Here is a 22,916-nt window from a genome sequence, read left to right as displayed (position 1 = left end):
TTTGGATGGTATAAATTGAATCAGTTTTTGGAAGCTGTAGATGGTAGGGTTTTTTTCAGACCAGAAAAGTTATTTTACTTGTCCACTCATGCACCATTGACCATCTGTTGTTGTTGTCTTCAGAGGTAAATTTACTGATGGGAAATCCTTGCCTGAGACATGCACATTATTATTCTCTTCAGCAGGTTATACTATCTTGTTAGATAAACATGTTTTGTCTATAGGTGTAACAGATAATTTTGGTATTCCATTTTTCTGGGACTAGGAATTCAAGGTTTCAGTTTTTTATCCAGATTTAGCTGTAGGAGAAAAAGTGTCCTCTGTCATACTTACTATATCATATTTTTCTGCCTTTTCTGATCTTTAATGGCATCACAGTGTTTGAGTTGAATAACAGCAGTCTTCACTTTCCTGCCTTTTTTTTTTTTCCCCACCATGACCTCACTTTTCTTCCTTTTTTCTCCCCAATGAAATATTGTTCAACTCCATCAGGAAGAACTTGTTAATGGTTCTCTTGCTTGCAGGAAATTTTCCTGTGCATGCTGCAAGTATGGCACTTGTCCAAAACAACTTAATGGTGTTTATGAGAAGGTCATGTAAGCATAAGCTAAAATCTTTGCATGCTACATCTATCAATGCTTTACTGCTCTTTCTGATCAGCAATCTCCAAGGGACCGTGGTTATGGACCACAGTCTCTACTCTGGCTGAATTTTGAGGAGGAAAGGAAACAGCGTACAGCAAATAGAATTAATTTCTGTGTGAGAGATGTGGTTATGTATCTGCTATTGAGGTACTAGTCTTACCAAATCTGTTGAAACAGTGGAGGCAGAAAGTACAACTTATGAAGTGCAGGAGTCTGAGTACTTCTTTTTGCCTCTCGTTCAATGAGGGAGAGGCAGACACCAGTTAAATTAAAAGCAGACATCTTTAGGCTGATTGTGTGGAGCAGATTCATGTATTTTCAGTTTGAATGTGATGCTTACAGACACAGAGTGTCACTGAGGTTAAGAACTGGCAGGATGCAAAATGAGACATTTATGTGGCTTACGATAAGACCATGGTTGTTAGAGTAAAAATTAAAAATACACAGGCATCTCAGAACAGATGAAGATCAACCAACACCAGAATTACAGTCAGCTTCCAGTTAATGGGAGTCGGAGAAATTTAGCCAGGGGTTAATTCTGTAATGGCTTTCTCCAAGATTCCTTGCAGCTTTCTCCCAAGTGTCCAGTGCTGCAGCGGCTTTAGCTACTTGATGAGATGGACTGCAGGTATCACAGGACAGCTATGTCTGTGTGCTTTGATCTGGCTTCAAATACCTGCTTTGTGGGTTATTTGAATGTCATATGAGAGACTGTCATGAGAGACAGTTTCTTCTTCTGCTTCACTAATGTAGGGCAAGAATAAATAGAATTTGAACATAGTTTTACATGAAAATTCAGAATAATTAGTCCGATTAGTTACTTTTAAGTATAGATTTGGCTAAAGAGGAATTTAATTTGGAAACCACACTGTAGTGGTTTGTTGGACTGTTTGTCCAGCTTCTGAGCTCATATTTTTTGGTTCCATCCAATGTTATCATTTATTTTACTTTTTTATGTCATGCTCCATTTCTAAGGCTCTGACATCTTTGGAACTGGATCATAATTAAAGGAATAAATAATTCAGGTCACTGGCAATTTACAGCTTTCTCTGCTGTCTGTGCTGGAGTAACTAAACATGGATGATAAAAGGAATCAAAATAAGGTTTGCATCGTTTATCCAAGTAGTCCATAAAGGATAGGTAATATTTCTTGATCTCTACAGCCTACAAAGAACTGACAGTGTCTTTCTTGGCTGAATCAGACCCTCACCAGATCCATTTCTTTATTCAAGCACGGGAATGGCTACAGCAGGTGACAGGCACCATTTCTATTTTCTATGCTTTCTTCCACTGGGACAAAGACACCAAATGCCTCCTGGAGCTGCCCTCCAGTCCCACTTTGGCCCCACTTGGGAAGGAGCTGCACTGTTTCCTGGGAGGCTGGAGCCATGTCCCGTTTCAGAGCTGCCCATCCCATCTGCAGCAGGACAGCCATCACAGACTGCCAGAGCACACCAGAAACATGAAAAGAGGTGTGATGGCAAGAATCATCCACAGGTCACGTTAGATTACCTAGTCCATCGTTGTAGCAGGGAAATGTTGTGAGGTACACAATTGGAACGGTTGGTCCACTTGGAAGCATGTGAACAGTACTGCTGAAGAGAGTAAGAATATTAATGTGCTTCACTTTAGACTTATATTTAATTACCTTGCTAATCAGGGCTAAGTTCCCAAGCAGAAGTGATGCATCATCTCTAAGGATTACATGGCTGTTCTGTATGCATCACTTTGGAATAAGTCACACTGAGTGGACTGAATTATTACAGTCAAAAATGAAATGTGGAGTGATAGCTATGTTGAAATGTACTAATGCAGTTTGGAAGAGATTTTGGATTACAGTTCTGTTTCTTATGGTGTTTTATACACATTGCGTTCCAAGCAATTTTGGCAAAAGGTGATAGAATATTCTTGAGTAATTTAATTCTTGGATAGCCAGACCAGTTGTAAGTAGTGACTCCTTGAATTTATTAACTTACACTATTGAAAAAAAGTCTGGTTTTATGTACCGAGGCAAGGAAGTAACAAAGACAATAGAAACCAACCAAAATTTATCAGACTTCATAAAATCAGCTTTTAAAGTTAACTGTGAACAACCAGCTAACATTTGTATGTGTGAACACCCATGAGCACGTACATCTTGTATCAAATACATATAACCTTTTCTATTTAAAAAGAAGTTATTATGTGAAACTTTCCTTGTGCAACCACTCCAAAGCCATCACTGGAAAAGCAGTCGTGCTGAGCCCTGATGTAAGTAGTGGAGAGCTTCTTCCAAGGAGAGCTATGACATGTAACATGCTGCCCTGTGACTGCCATAATTTACCAGCATGTGGTTCTAGTTTCACACATCTGTAATGCCATTGATGTAAAAAGGTTACAAGGATGTGAATTTGGATTCACACAGTGAAGAATCAGCCAGCTTCAGCATCATTATGTATTTATGTAGCCTGTGTCAATGAAGGGTCCTTTTACCTTTTACCAAAAGCTATACATGTGGTTTCTCTATTTGTTTTCTTGCCTAAAGAGACACTGGGAAGGAAAATCTGTGTTTGTGTGTGTGTGTTTTTTTACTCAGTCCAGAAAGGATAGAATCTTTTATTTGGAGGGGGGGAACTGCAAAGATGAGCCTCCAGTGCTCCTGTAACTTGCTCCGTTCTTGGCTACGTGCAGTCATTTTACATTTTTTTCCGCTGGCTAAAGGATTTACATATTGTGGCTCTAAAGGCACCACCATAACAGCCCCCTGTACCTGTTGTTTTGGTTTCTCACTCGGCAGCCCTGTTGTAAGGTAGGTATGATGCACCTTGGGCTGTAGGAGGTGTGTGGTACTGCTCCCTTGAATTTTGGGGAGAGTATGTCTAATGGCATCAACTGTCAGACCTTATTGACCTCAGTATTTCAATCCCATTATCTACCAGTTAACTTGTATTTCCCAGCTTAAAGCACGGGCACAGTCAGGCACAGTGAAAGGTTTGGAATTGCTCTGGAAGTCACTGCAGCTGCATGCATCACCTGGAATAAAAAAAAAAAAAAGCTGTTGGTAAGGTTGCTGTTTTACCCATCCCAGGACAGGAGCTTTGTAGGAGGTTAGTAAACAAGTAGAAGGTTAAGTTTAGACTGGAATAATTTCACCCCAGGTCAGGGGTTTTCCGTCCCTCTCTACCCCTTTTAAGTGACACATTGGAGGGATTACATTGATTTTGCTCATGCATTTGTCTTATCTCGTAGGTGAAAAGCTCATGAGATTTGGCTATCCAGACATCCCCTTTGATATGAACCTAACCTATGAGAAGGAGGCTGAGCTGATGCAGTCTCACATGATGGACCAAGCCATCAACAATGCAATCACCTACCTTGGAGCTGAGGCACTTCACCCCCTGATGCAGCACACACCAAGCACAATTGCAGAGGTGGCGCCGGTCATCAGCTCAGCTTACGCTCAGGTCTATCATCCGAACAGGATAGAAAGGCCCATCAGCAGGGAAACAGCCGACAGTCACGACAACAACATGGATGGCCCGATCTCCCTCATCAGACCAAAGAGTCGAACCCAGGATAGAGAGGGCTCCCCCAGCAATAGCTGCCTGGATTCTACTGACTCAGAGAGCAGCCACGATGACCGCCAGTCCTACCAAGGAAACTCTGCCTTAAATCCCAAGAGAAAGCCAAGCCCGGCTTATATGAAGGAGGACACCAAGGCTTTGGATGTCACAAAAGCTTCTAAGGGCTCTTTAAAGGATATCTACAAGGTGATCAACGGAGAAGGGGAGCAGATTAGGGCTTTCAAGTGCGAGCACTGTCGGGTCCTTTTCCTGGACCATGTCATGTACACCATCCACATGGGCTGCCACGGCTACCGGGACCCTCTAGAGTGCAACATCTGTGGCTACCGGAGCCAGGACCGCTATGAGTTCTCGTCGCACATAGTCCGAGGGGAGCACACATTCCGCTAGGCCTTCTCATCCAAAGGGGACTCGTATGAAGTAGAAGAACTGCACATGAAGAAATACTGCACTTACAATCCCACTTTTCCTCGGACATTGAAACGCCTATTTTGTTGTTGTTGCTGTTGTTGTTGTTGCTGTTGTTTAATTATTATTATTAACCTTATTTTTTGTGGACCCAACCTCATTTGCTCTGCCCAGCTTAAGAATAGAAAGAAGGAAGGGAAGGGATAAAAGAGGGGTTTGTTGTTGCCGTCACTTTCTGGGGAGTGACCTGTGTCGCTTTCTGTGGGAATTGGAAGGCAGTCCGTGTCTGTCTCAGTCGGTTGTACACCATGTCCTATTTTGAGGTATCACTCAACCCTTCTAGGTGCTTTCAAGTCTCAACAAGATGCCACTCATTTACAATTTCAGAGGAATAGGTAGAAACATTTCAGAGGAGAGTGTTTTTCTAACGTGTAGTTACTGTGCGGGGTCTTGGTGGCTGGAGAAGAGGGGGGGAACTTTATTCTGCGGAATGAACAATTATTTTTAAAGCAAAACTGTTAGGGAGTTAGGAGCATGAATCAAAGTTACTTTCAAGGGAGAGCTGTTTTCCTGGGTTCAGTGTGTATTGCCCCTCTAGAATGTAAATAAATTATAAAAAAAAAAAAAAGGAAATGTATGTCTTAACACTGTACCACATTACAGCAGTTTAGTTTCATAAGTCTGAGGGCCTTCTGTGGTGAGTCTGAGGCTTTGTATTTTTATTTTCCTTAACTTATGAAGCACCTTTTTTAGGATTGTTTGTATTCTGTTACTCCATGCCTATGTGTTGTCTCACTGGCTTCTAAGAAACCTAACTTTTAAGAGAGAGCATTTAGGAATAACATTTAAACTTTAGGACAGTAAGTGGCCTAGGAGTGGATGAGAGTCTGTAGTTTACTCAAGAGGTTCTGCTGCTCTTCTGAAGTAATTTTGGTTTAAAATTATGGATTTTAAAATGACAAAAGTACTAGTAAAAACATGTTCTTTAAATATAGGTATATATAGATATATAATTATGTAAATACTTTCTCATTCTATTATCACAGTGTTAACCTCTTGGAAACAGCCTAAACTAAGACTTGCAGCTGGGAAAGTGATGGGAGCCAGATCCTTGGCCAGCATTAATCCTCTTAGCTCCATTGAATTCAATGGAACTGCCCCAACTCCTTCAGCTACATCAGGATCCGAGCCTTGACCGGTTTTTCTCCTTTTGACATCTTATTTGCTAATTTGCTGAACCAGTGATTTCCTTTTGTTTCTAAGTCATCAGTTCTGCTTTAATTTAGGGGTGCAAGTGTCAGCAGGTTTTGCTGGATAGCCTTTGCTTCTGGAGAGCACAGAAGCCTTTCACATCAACAGGATGCATATGACCTTCCCTACTTCTTCAGAAAGTGATAAGTGGAGGTGCAGGTGCCGTGCATTGATTTGGATTTGCAGATTTCATCTTTATTCCTAATATATTAATTTCACTGTGGGGAAAACAAATGGAGAAACACACTCCAGAGCAAGTCCTTGACCTACAGACTGGAGAAGGAAAAGAAACTCCACCGATCTGTTTTGTTTCCTTTCTTTCTCTCCCCGTAAATAACAAAGCCAGCAACCACCCAGCAAGTTGCATCAGTAAAAGCTGGGCTTAAACCTACAGGACAGATTGCCATTGAAACCCAACTGTTTGTACCAATCACAATTGAAATGTTGTTGTTTGGCAACAAGAGCACAGCTTGAGAATGGAAAGATCTGCATGGGTTTAACCCCCTCTGCGCACACGGTCTCCATGCGCTTGGGGAGACCTTTTCCAAAGTATAAAGTTACTAAAGTATAAAAGAGAGAGCAAGATCAGGCCATAATGAATTTCCATCTGCTCCCTTCAATCTGTGCACTCCATGCATATGCCAGTTTGCTGTTCGTTTTGAGGGTACCAGGTTTTTTTCTTCTTTTCTTCCTAGACCTGGAGCATTTGAAAGTAGGAGCTGAGTGGTATTGATTGAAATCTTTTTATGGTGACATTCTTGGCAGCTAGAACCTGTGTTTAGAAAGGATACAGTAGATCATGGCCAGATTACCTGATGACTGCTTCCCAGCACTGCAATGCTATTAAGTATTAGCTGGTAAAGTCTTGCAGTAGCCTATTAATTATAATAGAATATGGAGAGAAATGTCATCTTGTGTAATGTGAGAGCTATCAAGGCTGGGAATATACAGGCTTTGGAGAGACAGATTTAAAGATCTATTCCCAACATTGTTCTTAGTGTTGTTGGGTTCCTCCCCCTCCTTCTTTCTTCATCCTAATGTAGAGGAAACTCAGGCAAATGAGCCACTGCTGTCCTCCAGAGCATTCTCGTTGTCTTGTGCCTCGTGTAGTGAAAGGAGTTTGTGCAGGAGAAAAGCAGAGAAATGCTGGAGGGCATCGCTTTTATTCTGTATGGCTGATTCTCTGCAGCTAGGAAGGTTGGCTTAGGAGGTGGCTGACCGTGTTTTGCATCAGGATTTGCCTGGAAATTCCAAAAAGAAAGAAAAATGTTGTTGTGATTTGCTGAGGCAGGAAAGGTCTTTTAAGAACAAGGCAAAAAGAGGAAGGTGCTGGGCCCTCGAGGTTGCTGGGTTTGTCTGGGCCTCCAGAAAGACACGTACCCAAGCCAGAGAAAAGGGTTGCCAGCAATTCCTTTCATTCTCTGGGGGCAACACTCCATTTTCCCCTCTGTGGTCAGTGAGAGAACATGGGCTATGGTTTCTTGGAATAGTTAGCGCTAGGGAAAAAGTGTTAAAAATTTCTGCCTTTGTTTGGTAAAGCACTGGAATACAGGAAAGGCAGAGAATCTCTTGTGTATCCACAAAGAAGTTGGCTGTAATTGTATCTGCAGTTCGTCAGTGTGCACTTTGGTTCATTGATGACTCATTGATACCTCCTGTAGGGTATATTCTGTCGATGTTTAAGGGATCAGAGGGGGAGGCTCGCTGGTTCAGCTAAGCCCAGCTTCTTGTTCTAAGGGTAGCAAGTGAGACCTGTATGTCCTGGTGTCATGGGCATAATGAACTGGGGAGGCACTGGGGAGTTATCTTCCAAAACCTACGTTTTTTGGAGAATTTTGCGTTCATTTTTATTATCAGTGTCCTTTTCTGAATATTCATTAAAGATTTTCATCCTAGAGCTAGGGAAAGGAGAAAGATTGAATTCTAGTTCAAATTTTGAACAGAATTTTGGATTAACATGTACTTAAGAATTTAATTCCTGCTGAAAATTATTGGAGAGTTTTATGTAACACAGTTTGTCCCTTCACAGAAGTGTGCAAAATGGGGTCGCAGAGATTTGTTTGGGTTTTTCTCTTGCTTGCTCACTGCAGATTTCTAAGAAAAGCTCTTGACTCTTGACGAGTTCGTTAGTCATTCACAGTGTACTCGGAATTTCAGTAGCTAATCTTTGGCCTGCACATCCATTTGTTCTGAGTATTTGGTGTTGGAAATCGAACCTGACTGGTTTTTATCGGACTCTTCTGAAATTCTTGGAATCAAGTTTCCAGTTAAAAACACGCATTTGCAAATCTAGACTTGACATCCTGTGAGCATTCCTCATTTTCATTAAAAATAATTTTAAAAAAAGGTCATTTCTTTGCACATCCCTGCCAGTAAACCCTTTCGCTTCTCTTACATCAAAAATGGCAAGGTTCTGCCTCAGTTTAGAGGATTACAAGCCCATTAATTGAAATAGAAGTGTGACTGCTTGTTCTGTTGCTCGTGTGATCCATATCCTTGGAGCAAAGGGCATTATCTATATATCTGCAGTTATGGCTGATGAATTTTACAGCCACCTCTCTTTGCAATCGGTTAGGAGTGCACATCAAAATATATAGCATTTTTCAGTAAAGCCAGCTCTTCACTCAGTAATTTATGAGATTAAAACAATTTTAATCTCCTTAAAAAGTGCTTTCATCCATGCTGTGATGTGAAGGTGTCTAGGCATCAACCTGTATCAGTCTGTATTAGGGAGAAAGAATCTAAATTGGCTAATTGGCCTGGTTTTTAATGGGGGGAGTTTCTGCAATGTGAGGACCCAGCTCACAAAATAGACATGTGGACCTAAAGTATGTTTACTACAAGGTGAAGAAATTCTCAATTGTAAGAGTTTCCAAATTTCTTTCTGTTTACAAGGGCATTCCTAAATTTGTGTTGTCAGGCAGGAGGTCAGTGATTAAATCAAACCCTTCAAAACTGGCCTTTAATGGGACATTGTTGCTGTTGTCCAGGACCTGAGCTAGCTTGCTCAGATTTGAAAGAAGCCAGACAATAGACACTCCTTCTTCCAGAAAGAAACTTTGGAGATAATTGAGGCACAGGTGCTTATTTCAGCCAAGGACAGGAGCTACAATAATACAGTTCCTTTGCTGGATAAATTCCTTTCTTTAACTCTTGCTGTGATTTTAATTGAATGAGGAGGGAGAAAGGAAGCTGCACTGATACCAGAATCACCTAAAGTCAGAGTGGGATTTTAGGAAAAGAGTGATGGAATTGGCTTTGCCACTAGAAATTTGCCACTAGAAGTCTTAGCTTGGCTTACAAGCTTTTAAAAACGAAAATGGATGGTAGGAATGGCCTATGGTCTGGGGCAGCTGGAGAGCTTGAGAAAGTATATTTATATATATATAAATATATATATATGGTATTGTATAGTTAGATATATGCTTTATTGTATATGTGCCTTTTCCAAATGCATTTTGGGAGATCATGATGTTGTTCATGATATCCTCCCATACCCTTTCAGAATGCACGGCAAAAACCAACCCAAAGGAAACATCCCTTCTCCTGCTCTGCACCCTCCTCGGCAGCTTAACCCGGAGAGAGGAGTTGGTACTTTGCTGTGAGATTCCCTGGAGTCAGCTGGCTTTTAGGAGAGGGAAGGGCTGAAAACTACTCTAGCAAACTGCATTCCAGCTATCCAGCCAGAGCTGGTCTGGGAGCTGGTCCCAGCCAGCACAGCATCCCCAGTGTGATGCCAAGACCTGCCGTGGGAGCCCCTGGCTGCACTGTGCGCTATGGAGCACCAGGGCAACGTCTCTTGCTTTCTTCCCCTCAGAGCTTTAAATGAAGCACACTTGGAAATGGACTTTTCTCTCCTTTAAAGTTCCCACTTAGGAACAGGAGCAGACTTATAAGCACCTGCTACTTGCTTCAGCCCGGAAAAAGAAATGCGGTGAGTCTGGTGGAAGTGGTTTGCAAGTTTGCCTGTCAGGCTGCTGCCACCCCAATAATTGATGTAGAGATGAGAGAAGCCCATCAGTAGAAGTTGTTAAGGGGGTTCGTCAGCTGGATTCATTCATTGCTGTGGTGACGAGTGCGGTGTGTCAGTACTTTCCTGGCAGGTTGGTGACCTAGTTTCAGGTCTAATTATTCGCCCTGCATAGATGCAGAGTCTGAGTGTGCTGGCACAGCCGAGGTGTGGAGCCTGCCGTGGGGAAGGTGGCTGGGCCAGCATGCTTTTGGTGAGAGCCTGAGCCCGGTGCCAGCTCCTTGGCACTGCTCTGGGGGGTCTGGGCCCGCAGCAGTCACAGTGAAGGGGAGGGGAGGAATTAGGTAGAAAAGAGGCAGGACTTGCTTCATAGTAAATAGATTCCCTTGTATCCCATTGATGTGTTCTGAGGTATAAGCAAAGGAGAACATCATTGGTTTCTAATTTGACCTCCTACAACCACGCCTAAAGGGGCAGTTTGTGTTCTTCTCTACCAAGGGTCTGAATTGACCAGGGGATAGTCAGAAGGAGGGGTGTGCTAAGGCTTTGCCATGCTGCTTGCTTAATAGGCCAGGAAAACAATAAAAATGGTCTCTGTTTAGTTCACCTAGCTTCCCAGTTGATCATGCAGGCAAACATTTCCAGTTCCTGTTCACTTCCAGCCTTTGGAAAGGTGGTTATCGTTATGCTCACTTGGATCCTCAGCTGTCTCTCTCCTTCCGTAAAAACTTTTCCTTTTCATACAAATCTTGGGACCTAATTAATTAGTGGACAGAAATGACCATTTTAACAAAGACCTACACAGCTGTAGTAAAAACCAATATTATTTACAGTTGCAAAAAAAAATAAAAATACTGTGATGTATTTACTGGCACTATGTGAAGTATTTCAAGAGTGAATGACAATGAAGTTCATCAGATCGTGTCTTCAGAGGGGCTTGTATCATGTGGACACTGTGGGAGAAAGGGAGCAGCCTGACCCAAAGCTGGGCCTGATGCTTCCTTCCTCCGGCATTGTTGATTTAGGCAACTGCACTGCAGCCCAGGAAAACATTTGAGCACGATCAGCCTCCTGCCATCCCCTCAGTGAGATCTGGAAGTGCACAGGAGCCTTGCAGTTAACTGTGTTTAACCATTACCGTGGTTTATGAGATCAGGGCAGTGGGTGCAGCACAGCAGCTCTGGGCAGGTCTCTGTTGTCAGCATTGAAGGTGCATTCCCCATTCCCTTACTTTTGTGTAGCAGCCTTAATCCCTGGCACTCGGCGGTACGTGGGTACCGGCAGTCTCTGGTCTGTACTACCAGTTGTGGAGAAAATATGGATGCCTCCTGCAAAGCATGGTGGGGAGCACGAATCTGTTATGGGCACAACGGAGCCAGTTTGCAGTAAATCGGGCCATTTAATTTTACCTCAAGTGACATCGAACACGAAAAGCTTCTTGCAGGGGTAGAGGTCACTGAATCCCTACTATGCACTTACTGGGATTTGACGTTGCTTACTGGAAATGGATGTTCGTTCCTGAACACACTGTAACAAGGGAAGGACTTCTTTGGTTATTTTTGTAGTCGTTTGGATTCTGAAACTGTGATCAATTATTTGACGAATTGTCAAGTGTCCTCAGAGCTTGAACACATTCACTTCCTCCGCCATGTAGCAGTCTCCTCTGGCTTTCCATGCTTTTCTCTTTCCCCCTTTTCCTTCTTGGAGCTTTAAGTCTGGGCCTGCTCTTATCTCCTGTAGCTTTGGGCTGTCTAGGGGCTTGGGGGGGTTGTTTTTTGGGGGGGTTTTTTGTTCATTGGCTGTACAGTCTGTTTACATATTTTTGTACTCAAGTGTAGTTTTTTATTAAAAACAGGAAAAAGAAAAAAAAAACTAGTTGATTTGAGAAAAAAAATAAGGTACATACTCTTTGTAACACTTTAAAGACCTAGGGTACCTTCAAGATGACTCCACAGTGATGTAATTATAATACTGTATATTTGCCTTCCTTTTTAGTTGGTTTTATTTTCTGTTTGTTTTTTTTTTCCTAAAATGTGTATCTTTTTATGAGAAACTGGAAACTTTTAATGCAAATGTTTAGAAAAATTTAAAATTGTAAAGTAAAAAAAAAAAAAGGTCATAATTTTTTTTTCCTGTTGGAAGAAAATGCTTTAAAAAAAAGTTTTACTACTGTTGTATTCCAGGGTGGGGGTTACCAACCCCAAATTTGCTTCTTATGCTTCATTCTTGGATCCTGCTTTCTAAACGTGCTCATTGCAGACATGGATGATTTGCTTATATTAGTTTTAAAAACAAAAATCACCAAGAAAACCACCTTTTTGGGCAAATTTTCTGTTCAAGTGCAATAATTTCCCTGACGTCTTATTAGTGTACAGTGGTTTCTGTGTTCCTTCCTCAGTCCACACAAACCAGTGAAACAAAATGCTCTGTCTTAAATGCATTCAAAGATATGGTTTGAGTGAATTGATATCGTGACTGACTAAACATGAGGAACTGTAAATTTAGGCTAAAGCCCATAACTTACCTCCTGCTTTTATTTGGCTTTGAAACACATCCACATCCAGAATTAAGGACATACTTGTTCTTGCCTCTTCTTTCCTCTTCTTTTCTAATTGCAGCTTTCTTTTTAAGAAAAGCACTTAATATTGATGTTTATTAAAAACAAGAAAAAATAAAAAGATCTTTTGGTCTGATCCAAAACCCAGTCAGTGGAGACTTCTGTTGACTTCAGTGATGGATTTTGGATTAGGCCTAATCTCTTAGCTAGGGCAAAACTGCCATTTACTGTAATGGGAGAGATTTGCCTGTGTAAGAATTACAGGACTCGTTCCTTTATCTACCTGAGAGACCAGAAAAGCTTCTTTAGAGTTGTCCTTGTCTTATATAAGTTTAGATGGGACTCGTTTTACATATCATACATATTTATATATAGTGTATTTTTAATGCCTTCCCCCCCCCAGTAGACCGAAGCCGCCGTTCTGTAAATATGTATTTAGGTACGTAATAAAAAAAATAATAAAATCCCCTTGAGATTTCTTTGAAAGGCAGTTACTGCGCATGCACAGTAGCCACTTTTGTCTTTTAAATTTGTATTTAAGAGATTTCTTTTTAGTAATAACAAAGGTGAAGAGACTGTATCCCCTTCTGATTGATTGCCAAAATTATCTCCCAGACCCTTGTGTTTGAGGTCAAGAAGAAACACGCATTGGGTGGGTGACTGCTGTGGTGCCCACGGGGTCACGGTCCTTGGGCCAAATTCTGGAACCCCCCCGGGGGTGGTTTGGGTCCTCCTGCAAACGGGGACCACACTGGGGCAGTGGGATCAGAGCAAGACAGCACCGTTTAGGGAACATGGGTTCAGGCTGCGGGTCTGATCCATTTGCATCTTCCCTGGCTTATACACTGCCCATTTTAGTGCTGTTTTCCTAAAGAAAGCCAGGTGAGTAATCTGGCAAATAACCCCTTCTCTCCCAGGTTAGGATTTTTTCGTTCTGTGATAGATGTTCTGAGCTCAGATCGAGGAATCTTTTAAATTAAAAAAAAATAACAACTAAAAATATGAAATCAGAGTTCTTTCCAAAAGGCAGTGAAGACGCTGGGAATCGTCCCATTTCTTTATGTGCTCATTGGAACATGCTCTTATAAAAGGAGTTCAGAAACGATCCCTATGACAGTGGTGCATGTGAGCAACCCTAATGTAAACCTGTATCTCTCTGCTAAAAATGTTTTGCCGTTATAGACTGAACTATGGGACTTGTTGTTATTTTTATTTTCTTCTTAGTATACATGCATACATATGGTTGCACATCTGTATGTGTGTACTCTGTACCTGTGTGAGTGTTGTACAGCCATGTGAGAGTGGGAGTCTGTATGTGTGTATAAATAAAGAAGCTGCAGAAACTTTGTAATACTTTGTGAAAAGGATTATATTATAAAGGTTTGTACTGTCTTGAGTGCACAGCTACTGGAATAAATGTAGGGAATCTCAGGAACAAGCATATAATTTGTCCAAGAATTATTTCTTCTCAGAAGTGTAAGTGCAGTTTTTAATTCTGTATATTATTTAATATTTTACCAATAAAAATAAACTTCTGACACGAAAGGGTTTTTCCATTCAAGCTTTCTGGAGACATTGGGATATGCATACACTTTTCTTTCTTGCAGCAGGAAACACATGTGGTGATTGAGCACCTCCCAGGAATCACATTTCTACCTGATAACAAATCGTGTTAATTAACTAGAGAGAGTGAGTTGGGGTTTTCTGAGTATGGGTTATGAGACTGGTGAATTGGGCACAGATCTGCTTTTAATATTCATTGAAGCTAAAGACATTCTTTTCATCAGCTCCAGCATCAGCTAGAGACGTATGACTATGTAAAATGGTGGCATCAGTCACCTGCCACTCACTTTGTCATGGCTTTGAACTCAGTTACTAGCCCAAGGTCCAACTTTTTCTGGAAAACACTTGGACTGCATACACAATTCCTTTGAACCCTTTCCTCAGCATGGGTTTTTGGCTGAGTTCCCTCTGTTGTAGCCGGAGGTGATCTTCCCAGTCAGGATTTATTGGGCATTTCACATCGCCTAAGTTGTTCTTTCTTTCATAATGCAGCTATCAATCTGGTAGCATTCACAGTACAAACTCTTCAGAATAAAAAGATCTTATGAAGCTTCGTAAACTGTTTGTTGTCTGTTTTAAGAATCTCTTGTAAATTCCTGGTTAAAGATTAACCAGCCTCTCCCCATAATAAAAGTGTTCATCATTCACATGAGAATGGAAACTCCTTAAGATATCATCTGAATAAAAGTTAATCTTCCTTTAAGTCATGTTTTATGTATGTTGTCTCCAAAGAATGCTTCTGTTCAAGGAGCAGAATTTCCCTGGATTTCTTTCACTCAGGATTGCTGTATTACTGGTTTTGCTTCAAGCAGATTCAAGATCAGCTAATGGGACAGTCCAAATCTTTAGTGCATGGGTGAGAAATCATGCTGTGCCACTGCAGAACAGAAAGGACTGGCTTGACGGTCTTGTCCCAAGACTTACTGGAGATGGTGACGCTCTTGCAATTGACTTCAGATAAGGTCTGAGAGGCTGAGGGGAGAGCTCATAGGCAGGAACTGAATGACTTGATAATCCTTAAGGCTGTTGAGCCATTTGCAGGGGTGAGACTCTGTGCATGGCCTCATGTTATTAAGGAAGCGAGTCTTGAAAATCTCCTGGCCGTGATTCAGGGCCAGCATGTTGTGCTTGTGTCTCAGTAAGAGTCACACCATGGGGTGCCATTGCCTTTTCCTCTAAATCACCCTGTCAGTAGCTGCAAGCAAAGGGCAGGTTGACTTCACCCATTCAACTCTTATCTAGGCAACAGGGAATCGTGTCTGATCCCTCCTCTGCAGTGCTTTTGGGGGGAAATCCTACTGAATGGAAAATAACCTTTTCCTGCTTTATAGCAACAGACACTTAAAAATTACTCCAGTGACCATTGTCTGCATAACACTGTCATCGCCAAGTCTTACTTTGGTCTATGGGAGGCAACTGGTTTCAAAATATTTCATCATTGTCTTTATTACTGGATCAAGTGATGTGATTACAGTGGGTCTTTCAGCTGCAGCATCACCCTTCACGTTGGTTGACTGGATCAATCTCGTAGCCAGGTGAGTGCCATATTTCTGACCTGCCAGTCCAGCACCTTGGCATTCGAGCTGCAATCCCCCTTGTCACAGACAGGCAGGGACAGCGCAGGTGAATTTTGAGCGGTGCATTCTGACAAGGGCCTTCTGCTGCTTTACCAATACCAGTATCATTTCCCCAGTTAATAAAAGTTAAATGTTGGTCCCTGGCTTTGGCTTCTACAGCTTCTATTTTTATGCAGTACTTTCAAGAACTTAAGTTTCATCTGAGGGTGAGTTTTGGTTTCGAAACATGGTGAATCAAAGTACATTTTTCTTCCCCATCTTTGTGCTCGAATGTCAAATCCTAGCCCTGCCATGAATCATTTCCCACCACGACACTGCAGAATATATAACAGAGCCCGTGCTAATGGGAGACAACGGCAGGGCCTCAAAATCCCATTATGAAACTCGCAATAATCGAGAGACTAAAAATAAATTTTGCTTGGATTGCAGTTTGAACATGCTTGAGTTGTTTTTTCTTTTCTTTTTAGTCAATCCTAATGTAGTTAGCCCTCAATAAACCCAGCTTTACCCTTCTGCCCTTCAGTGCTTATTTTTGTCTCTTCTTGGTGCATCATATAAACATGTCATAATTTCCAGCATGCAATTATAAGTGTTTGTTGTTTGGTTTTTTTTTTCACAGCAGAGTACCTCAGGAGACACAGTGACTTCTGGATTCAAAGAAATATGAGTTGAAAGGATTACTGTGTAAGTACAGAGTTGCTTAAAATTTAAGACAAGGAATGAAAGCTCTTTTCAAAGGAATATCCTTGTGAAATAGCCTTTGTGTTTCCTGTTAATTCCTGGTACAGAGATGGAGACCCAGAGTACGACATTTTCCAGGGATTTCTGTCAGTGGAGAAACTGAGCCCTTTTAATGAGACTATATAAATGCTCAATATTATCTCATTATTTTTCATTAATCCGTGCACACCAGCCCGCCTCCACATGCTGTAATTCCATGTTACCACCCATGTTCACATTAAAATAGGAACAGATTATTCAAGACTCCCACACAAATCGTGAACCTCTATCCCTTCTGATCTGTCACTGGCCATCCCTGGGACAGAGGCACCTCTACCCTAGGCAAGAAGTTATCTTTAAACCCAGCAACCCAGCCCTTCAGAGCTAAATGCCTATTTTTATTCCTGGCAAATGCTCCTGTGGTATCCAACATCCGTGCCTGGATGAAACTACCTTGTCAAAACTGATTTTTAACAGAAAATTGCTTTTCAATGAACCTATTCTCTATGGAAAGTGTCTGCTTTTCATAGATTTGGGAGGATTTGGGGATTTTTTTCCTCAATAAGAAAGCCTGAAACTCTAAACCCTTGGAAGGTTTCTGGGTTATTTTGTTTGGTTTCAAGAGGAAATACTTCCCTGCCCTCAACTCCTGTTTTCATATCAGTTCAAATAATGTCAAGACACCCTTTGCTGCTCTTTCCCATTATTTTTGTTACTTTTCCTGTTTCAGGCTGCCTGTGTGCAGTTGATAGGGTGTGGTGAGGAATGTAAATTATTATTTTCACGTAGGTGTGGTAGCTATTCAGTTGTAAATCCTGTTTTCAATTCTTCTGACTATTTATTTGTGATCTGTAGTATTGATCTGTCTTCAGGGCAGAGAAGGCTGCAATCTATCAGGAGCAGGGACATTTATTCCTTGCTAAAATAAAGCATTCAAAGCACTCCCAGAAATTTCCAGGATGGGAAAAAAGAGATTTTTCTTGAAGCTTTTTTTTCCCTCCCCTCTTTGAAATGAGTTGAGGAATTTGTTTCTGTGGTTGATTTGTTGTTATCAGTTAGTTGCAAAATCTGACCAGCCTCTCTTTCCAAATCCATCTCCCATGATAACCTGCCACTGGCTGTCTCTTGAGAACCGACTACAAAAAAACAAATTTAAAGATTTGCCTCTGAATGCGATTCAGGATGGTGGAGAAACACAACTGAGCTACAACAGAGAGCTCTGCAGTTCCTGTTGGACTCCAGTAAAGTTGTCAGGCTGTTCTCAGTTCCACACGAGCCGTAGCCGACGTGCCTGAAACACAGCTGTATTTTCCCCAGAGCTGTGAAGAGGCCTTTTGGCATCCTCCTGGCAGATGCTCCTGCTCTCCAAACCCTCTTCCAAAAGGTCCTACCTCAAGAAGGGTGAGCTGCTGTACAAGGCATAAGGGGGTACATCACCTACGGGCCCAGATCCTTCACCAGTATAAGTCTGTGAATCCTGAGCAGCCTGGCAGGAGCTGAGTGTCACTAAGATGTGAGGGCTGCTCTGAGCTCTCTGGGCTGTTGTGTGTGCTCCTAGGGATATGCTCTCATCTGTGCCTGTTCTCTCCCAAGGACCTGTTCTGGTGATAGCCATTATAACCATAACCATCGTTATGGCATCTGCTTTTGTTAGTGCAGCTTGATTTCTAGTTGTCAGTTCTGTCTGTACCTCCTTTATGGATAAATCTGGACATCTGGAAGCACAGTCACTGCATATTTATTTTTTTTTTAATTTTTATTTTCTGTGGTTAGCTTCAGGCCTGTAGCATCCTTGTGCCTGAAGTTTCGGCTAGTTACAGTCATTGGCCTCCATGAAAACTAAAGTTTAGGCGTCACATGCCACGTGCTCAGAACTGATGGCCACACTTGCCCGTTCTGGCCAGTGTACTGTGAAGAGCATGGAATACAGTTGTCCTTGGATACCTCTGTATATTGTTATCTATCAAAGAGGTGTTTCAAAGGCTGACCTGAAAACAACCCACCTCGTAGTGGCTTGAAAAGCTTCTCCTTTTCCTTGAGTGGCGTAAATGTGTAGTGTTTGGGCACCGGCTCCGTTTCCCGAGCAGTGAATGCATAGTTGGGATGCCTGCAGTACATACCGAGTGCTGTGCTGCTGCTGTGTGGCCGTGAGGAGGCATTTAAAGTGCTTTTTCCTGGGAGTTCTTTTTAAAAATTAATGTTCTCTTTATTTGCCTTCAACTTTCCTCCCCTTTCTTCCAGTAAGAAAACAAGAAGTTGTCACTAGACATTAGAACACAGCAAGATTTAAATCAATACAGGTTGATATTGATTATTTGCATTATGTTAGTTCCTAGAAGACCTTCAGAGCTAGGTGGTGTTCTAGCACTGAACAAAAACAAGTCCTAGCTAACACTAATGAGTTTAGCATCTAATTATAAAAAGAAACACAGTTTCTTCTCATTTTCAAAAGTCCAAAGATCTTTCTGTAATGCTTCTCTCCTTTATTTGTCCAAGCCTGGATACCAGACTTGGAGACAGAATTACAGTAACTGTTCCTCTAACATTGTGCTGCTTCTAGAGACTATTCCCTCTGTCCTTACATGTGGGTATATACAGAGGTAGGTCTCCTTGTGTCCCCTTGAGTGGCTGTTTGGTGTTTGTGGGGCAGCGAGCTGTGCTGTGCAGTGAGTTACCCTGCCCATCACCCTGGGCCAGCTCTGAGCCTTGGCTGAATCACGGCTGCCTGAATGCAACCCCCCTCCTATAAATGGGACCAGCATCGCTGGGCCTTGGATGCCTGATCTGGAGCTGAGATGTGCTGAAACACGTGTTGGTCAAACCAGTCCAGCTGCCCAACAGATCCGGGTGGCTTGGGATAACCGACATCCTGATCTGTATCATGCTCCCACACATCTGCCTCATCTGCAAACTTTACCGTTCACTTCTCTGGGGTTTTTTTGTTAGATCTTTCGATAAGATATTAAATTATCTGGGTCTGAACCAGATCTACGTTGCTCAAAACACCGCAGCTGGATGTTGTCCAACTCGTAGTTTCTACTGAAAATCGGGACATAGGTGGGCTGTGATCCGTTTAATTTGTGAGCATGGATGGTTTGTTTTCTCCAGAGAGAGGCAAGGTGGTAACGGTATCAATAGGATAACAGTTTTACATTGGTCATATCTGCTGGAAAGGAATTTTTTAAGCTGGAGACGGTGTGATGCACCCTGTACAACACACTTCAGCTGCTCTTAGGAGTCAATTCTGTGTAACAGAGGACTTTTTGTGTTTGGTATAGGCTCAGTTATAAAGGAAATCCTAAGCTCTCAAGGAAGAAGAGGTTTTGAAGATAGCCTCACTAGCCAGTTCATTCAGCTTCACATGAAATCGCTGATACTTCAGTGACCTCTGGCTCACCTGTCCTGCCAAGTTCAGATCACTGCAGTACTGCCCACACACTTCATTTCCTGGTATGTACTGCTTGCTGCATTGCCAAGACTTCTTGGAGACCCTTTGCTGTTATTGCAGGCTGATCCGTGCACATCTGAGCTAAGCTGAATAAGCCACAAATGGCCTCTGAATGTAGTTATGTCTTTAATCATTTGTCCCATTCCACTACCAAGCTTACACACAGCCAGAATCCCCATCCTGAAGTTTCTTTTTAGGGGAAGAAGATGGCAGAATAAGCCAAATGGCAATTTTTACTGCACAATAGTCCTCCCACTGCTGCCCTGACAGGATACCCTCTAATTCATTATTCTCAGAGCCTTTGCACCACTTGGCTTATCCCCAAACAGAGGGTTTAGTACAAGGCACCGTGAGTCTGTCTTGGGAGGTATTTAGGCAGGAGTATTCCACAACAGCTATTTTGGGCTGTTTCCCCACATTGAGAAGCTCGAGTGCTTATCTCGATGGAACGAAAGTCAGGCCTGTTCTTCTAGATAAAATGCTTTCCCCTCCAACTGCCTGATGGCTTATCTCTGGTCTTGCAGAATCCCTCGTAACCCTTCTCCTGACCCACTTAACTTCGTGCTTTCAGCAGAGTTGGGGTGGGGGCAGGGAGATTCGATTAATGAGTAATATTTGCTTTCTTTTAATATGAAATACTCTTCAACTAATTAGGAGAGAAATCTGTATTCTGAATCAGTTGATAATATCTACAGGCAAACCTTTAAGAAGGTATTTCAGGTGGGTTTGGATCATATAAGTTATTGGGTTTTAAGCATTTTTAAGAATCTCCTGACAAAGGATTTTAATGATATCATTTGACACTTCTCACCTTGTTTTCTTTGCCTGTTTAAAAAACAAAACAAAACTGTGTTATCTCTTTTCCATATCCAAAGTATTTTCTATGAAATCAATATTTTAGCGAGCATAGCAATCTACTTGTGCTTGCCTTTTGAGTGTCAAAAAATAGATAAGGACTGAATATATGTAGTCAAGGCAGTGAATGTGTTGTCTCTCACATTTCAGTTTCAACCCAGCAGCAGGTACAGCCAAGGCAAGCTTGTTCGTTAATTTATTTGGAATGAAGTGGATACTTTAAGCCATTTCCTAGTGAATGATTATCTATAAAAATGTTTTCATCAGCTGGAACTGACTAGTATTAATTCACATAGTTTTTTTGGAGAGCCACCAGGTGTGTAGTTAAGCAGAATTCAGTCTGGCTTCCTTTCTGGATATTAATTTTTATGGTTACCTCCATTCTGTGCAGTGTGACACAGTATGGCTCAGGCAGTGCTCTTCCCCCTGAATTTGTGTGCGAAGAAATCCAACGGTGAGAACAATGCCGTTCGTTCATTGCCACTGGATGATCTGGTGAAACAAGGAAGGATAAAAATTCTGGCAGTTGAGAGTAAGATTGTTAAGTGGGGGGACTCTGACTTTCCAGGATAGAGTTCTGGAGAAGAAGCCACGGACATTGCAGTTGCAGACATAATTGGGAAGTGGGACTAATATAAGAGCAGTTTAAGGGACTGGTTAGGGGGCTGCCAAGGTGCAGGTGACCAGACCCTCGGTTGACTTCATAGTTTCAGCTCCAAGGAAAGGAAGAAAGGAGTGTACCCATGTGCACATCAACTCCTCAGGGTTGTCACTGGGTTCTCCTTCTGGGAAATGGCAAAATAAGCAAGCAAATAACTTTTCACATGGCACACAGCCTTTTGTGTTCTTGCATTTGCCTTCATTGCTTCCATTAACCTTGTGAAATGTCACCCACTGCTTCCCAAGGACAATTTCACCACGTCACCTCTGATTTTATTATTTTTTTTTCATGCATTCATTCATAGGTGGAGAGGAAGAGTGAAACCTGTGTTACTTAGCCAGCACGGAGCTACGATTTCACTGTGCTGGCATATTGAGTTGCAGCCATGTGTCACAGATCTTTTGCTTGTCATCTCCCATGTTCTCACTATTCCCTGTCACTTCAAAATTAATTCATTGCTAATCACTTACTCCACCCAGACAATACCCATATTCTTCTGCTTGCAAGGCACCACCTAATGCTTCATTTGGGGAGAACGGAGAGAGGGAAAAACAAAGCCTGACAATTGTGCTGTGAACCAATGGAATTAATATATCCCATATGCAAAATTTAATTTAAACAGTATGAATAATGCTCTTTGGTCAGAGCATTACTTCTCCAGATACTGTAGTGCAGTTTTGTCTATGCAAGGGAGCAGAAAAAAGAAAGGAGTAAAATTTTCCTTTTGGAATTTTGATGGGATCTAGCCCTCCCAGCTCTTGGTGCTTGACTGGGGAAATTTGGTAGTAACACCATGCAAATCATAGTTGTATTGAAGAGTGACCATCTTCTCTGTGCCATTGCCAAAGTCACTTTTGGTAGAATCATAGAGTGGCTTGGGTTGGAAGGGACCTTAGAGATCATCTCATTCCAATCCCCTGCCATGGACAGGGACACCTGCCACTATTCCGGGTTGCTCCAAACCCCATCCAACCTGGCCTTGAACACTTTAAGAGATGAGGCAGCCACAGCTTCTCTGGGCAACTTGTGCCAGGGCCTCACCACCCTCACAGGGATTAATTTCTTCCTAACATCTAATCTAAATCTTTCTTTGTTTAAAACCATTCCGCCTTGTCCTCTCACTTGTAAAAAGTCACTCTCCCTCCTTTTTATAGCTGTGCTCTGAGTCAGGCTGGAGTTCTCTGAGTCATGGAATATTTGAGGTTGGCAGAGACCTCAAAAGATCACCTGGACCAACTCCCTCCTCGAGCAGGGCCGCCTAGAGCAGGTTGCCCGGGGTTCTGAATGTCTCCAGGCATGGAGTCGCTGCATCCTCTCTGAGCAAGCCATGGTGGTGTTCGACCACCTTCAGGGCTGCAAACATGTTTTTCTCGTGCAAAGACAACGGCGGCGTTGGGAAACAGGATGCCCGCGTGGAGCAAGGCGGAGTGTTGCGCGTGCCGGGCGGATAAGATCAGGGCAGAGCTCCTTTTTTCGGTTGGCGCCAGTGGCTGGGCTCCGCTCCCGGCCCGCAGCACGTGTAGTGACGGGGAGCTGCCTTATCTACCAGCCCTGAGCAAGGAAGCCTCAAACCACGGCTGGGAACATTTTGAAAGAGATTTTTGTCACCCCAGAGGAAACATCGTAGGGGAATAACAGGCCCTTGTAGCTGTAAACCAGTGATGACAAGATAAAGGCACCCAACTCATCCTTTGTACCT

General features: G+C 42.4%; 1 protein-coding gene across 7 annotated transcripts in view; it reads left to right on the top strand.

Annotated features, from left to right (window-relative positions):
• Positions 1-14,515, top strand: part of IKZF2 (IKAROS family zinc finger 2) — a 119,375-nt gene extending 104,860 nt beyond the window's left edge. For all 7 annotated transcript variants that reach the window (XM_027678016.1, XM_027678015.1, XM_027678017.1 and 4 more), the window contains one exon: positions 3,873-14,515. In XM_027678016.1, the coding sequence (XP_027533817.1) occupies positions 3,873-4,597 (725 nt within the window). In that variant the 3' untranslated portion in view covers positions 4,598-14,515. The remainder of the gene's footprint in view (positions 1-3,872) is intronic.
• The last annotated feature ends 8,401 nt before the right edge of the window (positions 14,516-22,916 follow it).

Source organism: Neopelma chrysocephalum, unplaced genomic scaffold (genome assembly GCF_003984885.1).
Source record: "Neopelma chrysocephalum unplaced genomic scaffold, ASM398488v2 Primary Assembly neopelma1_44, whole genome shotgun sequence".
NCBI lineage: Eukaryota > Metazoa > Chordata > Aves > Passeriformes > Pipridae > Neopelma > Neopelma chrysocephalum.
The sequence above is the reverse complement of the archived record's forward strand: the minus strand, read 5'-3'. Positions and strand labels throughout refer to the sequence as shown.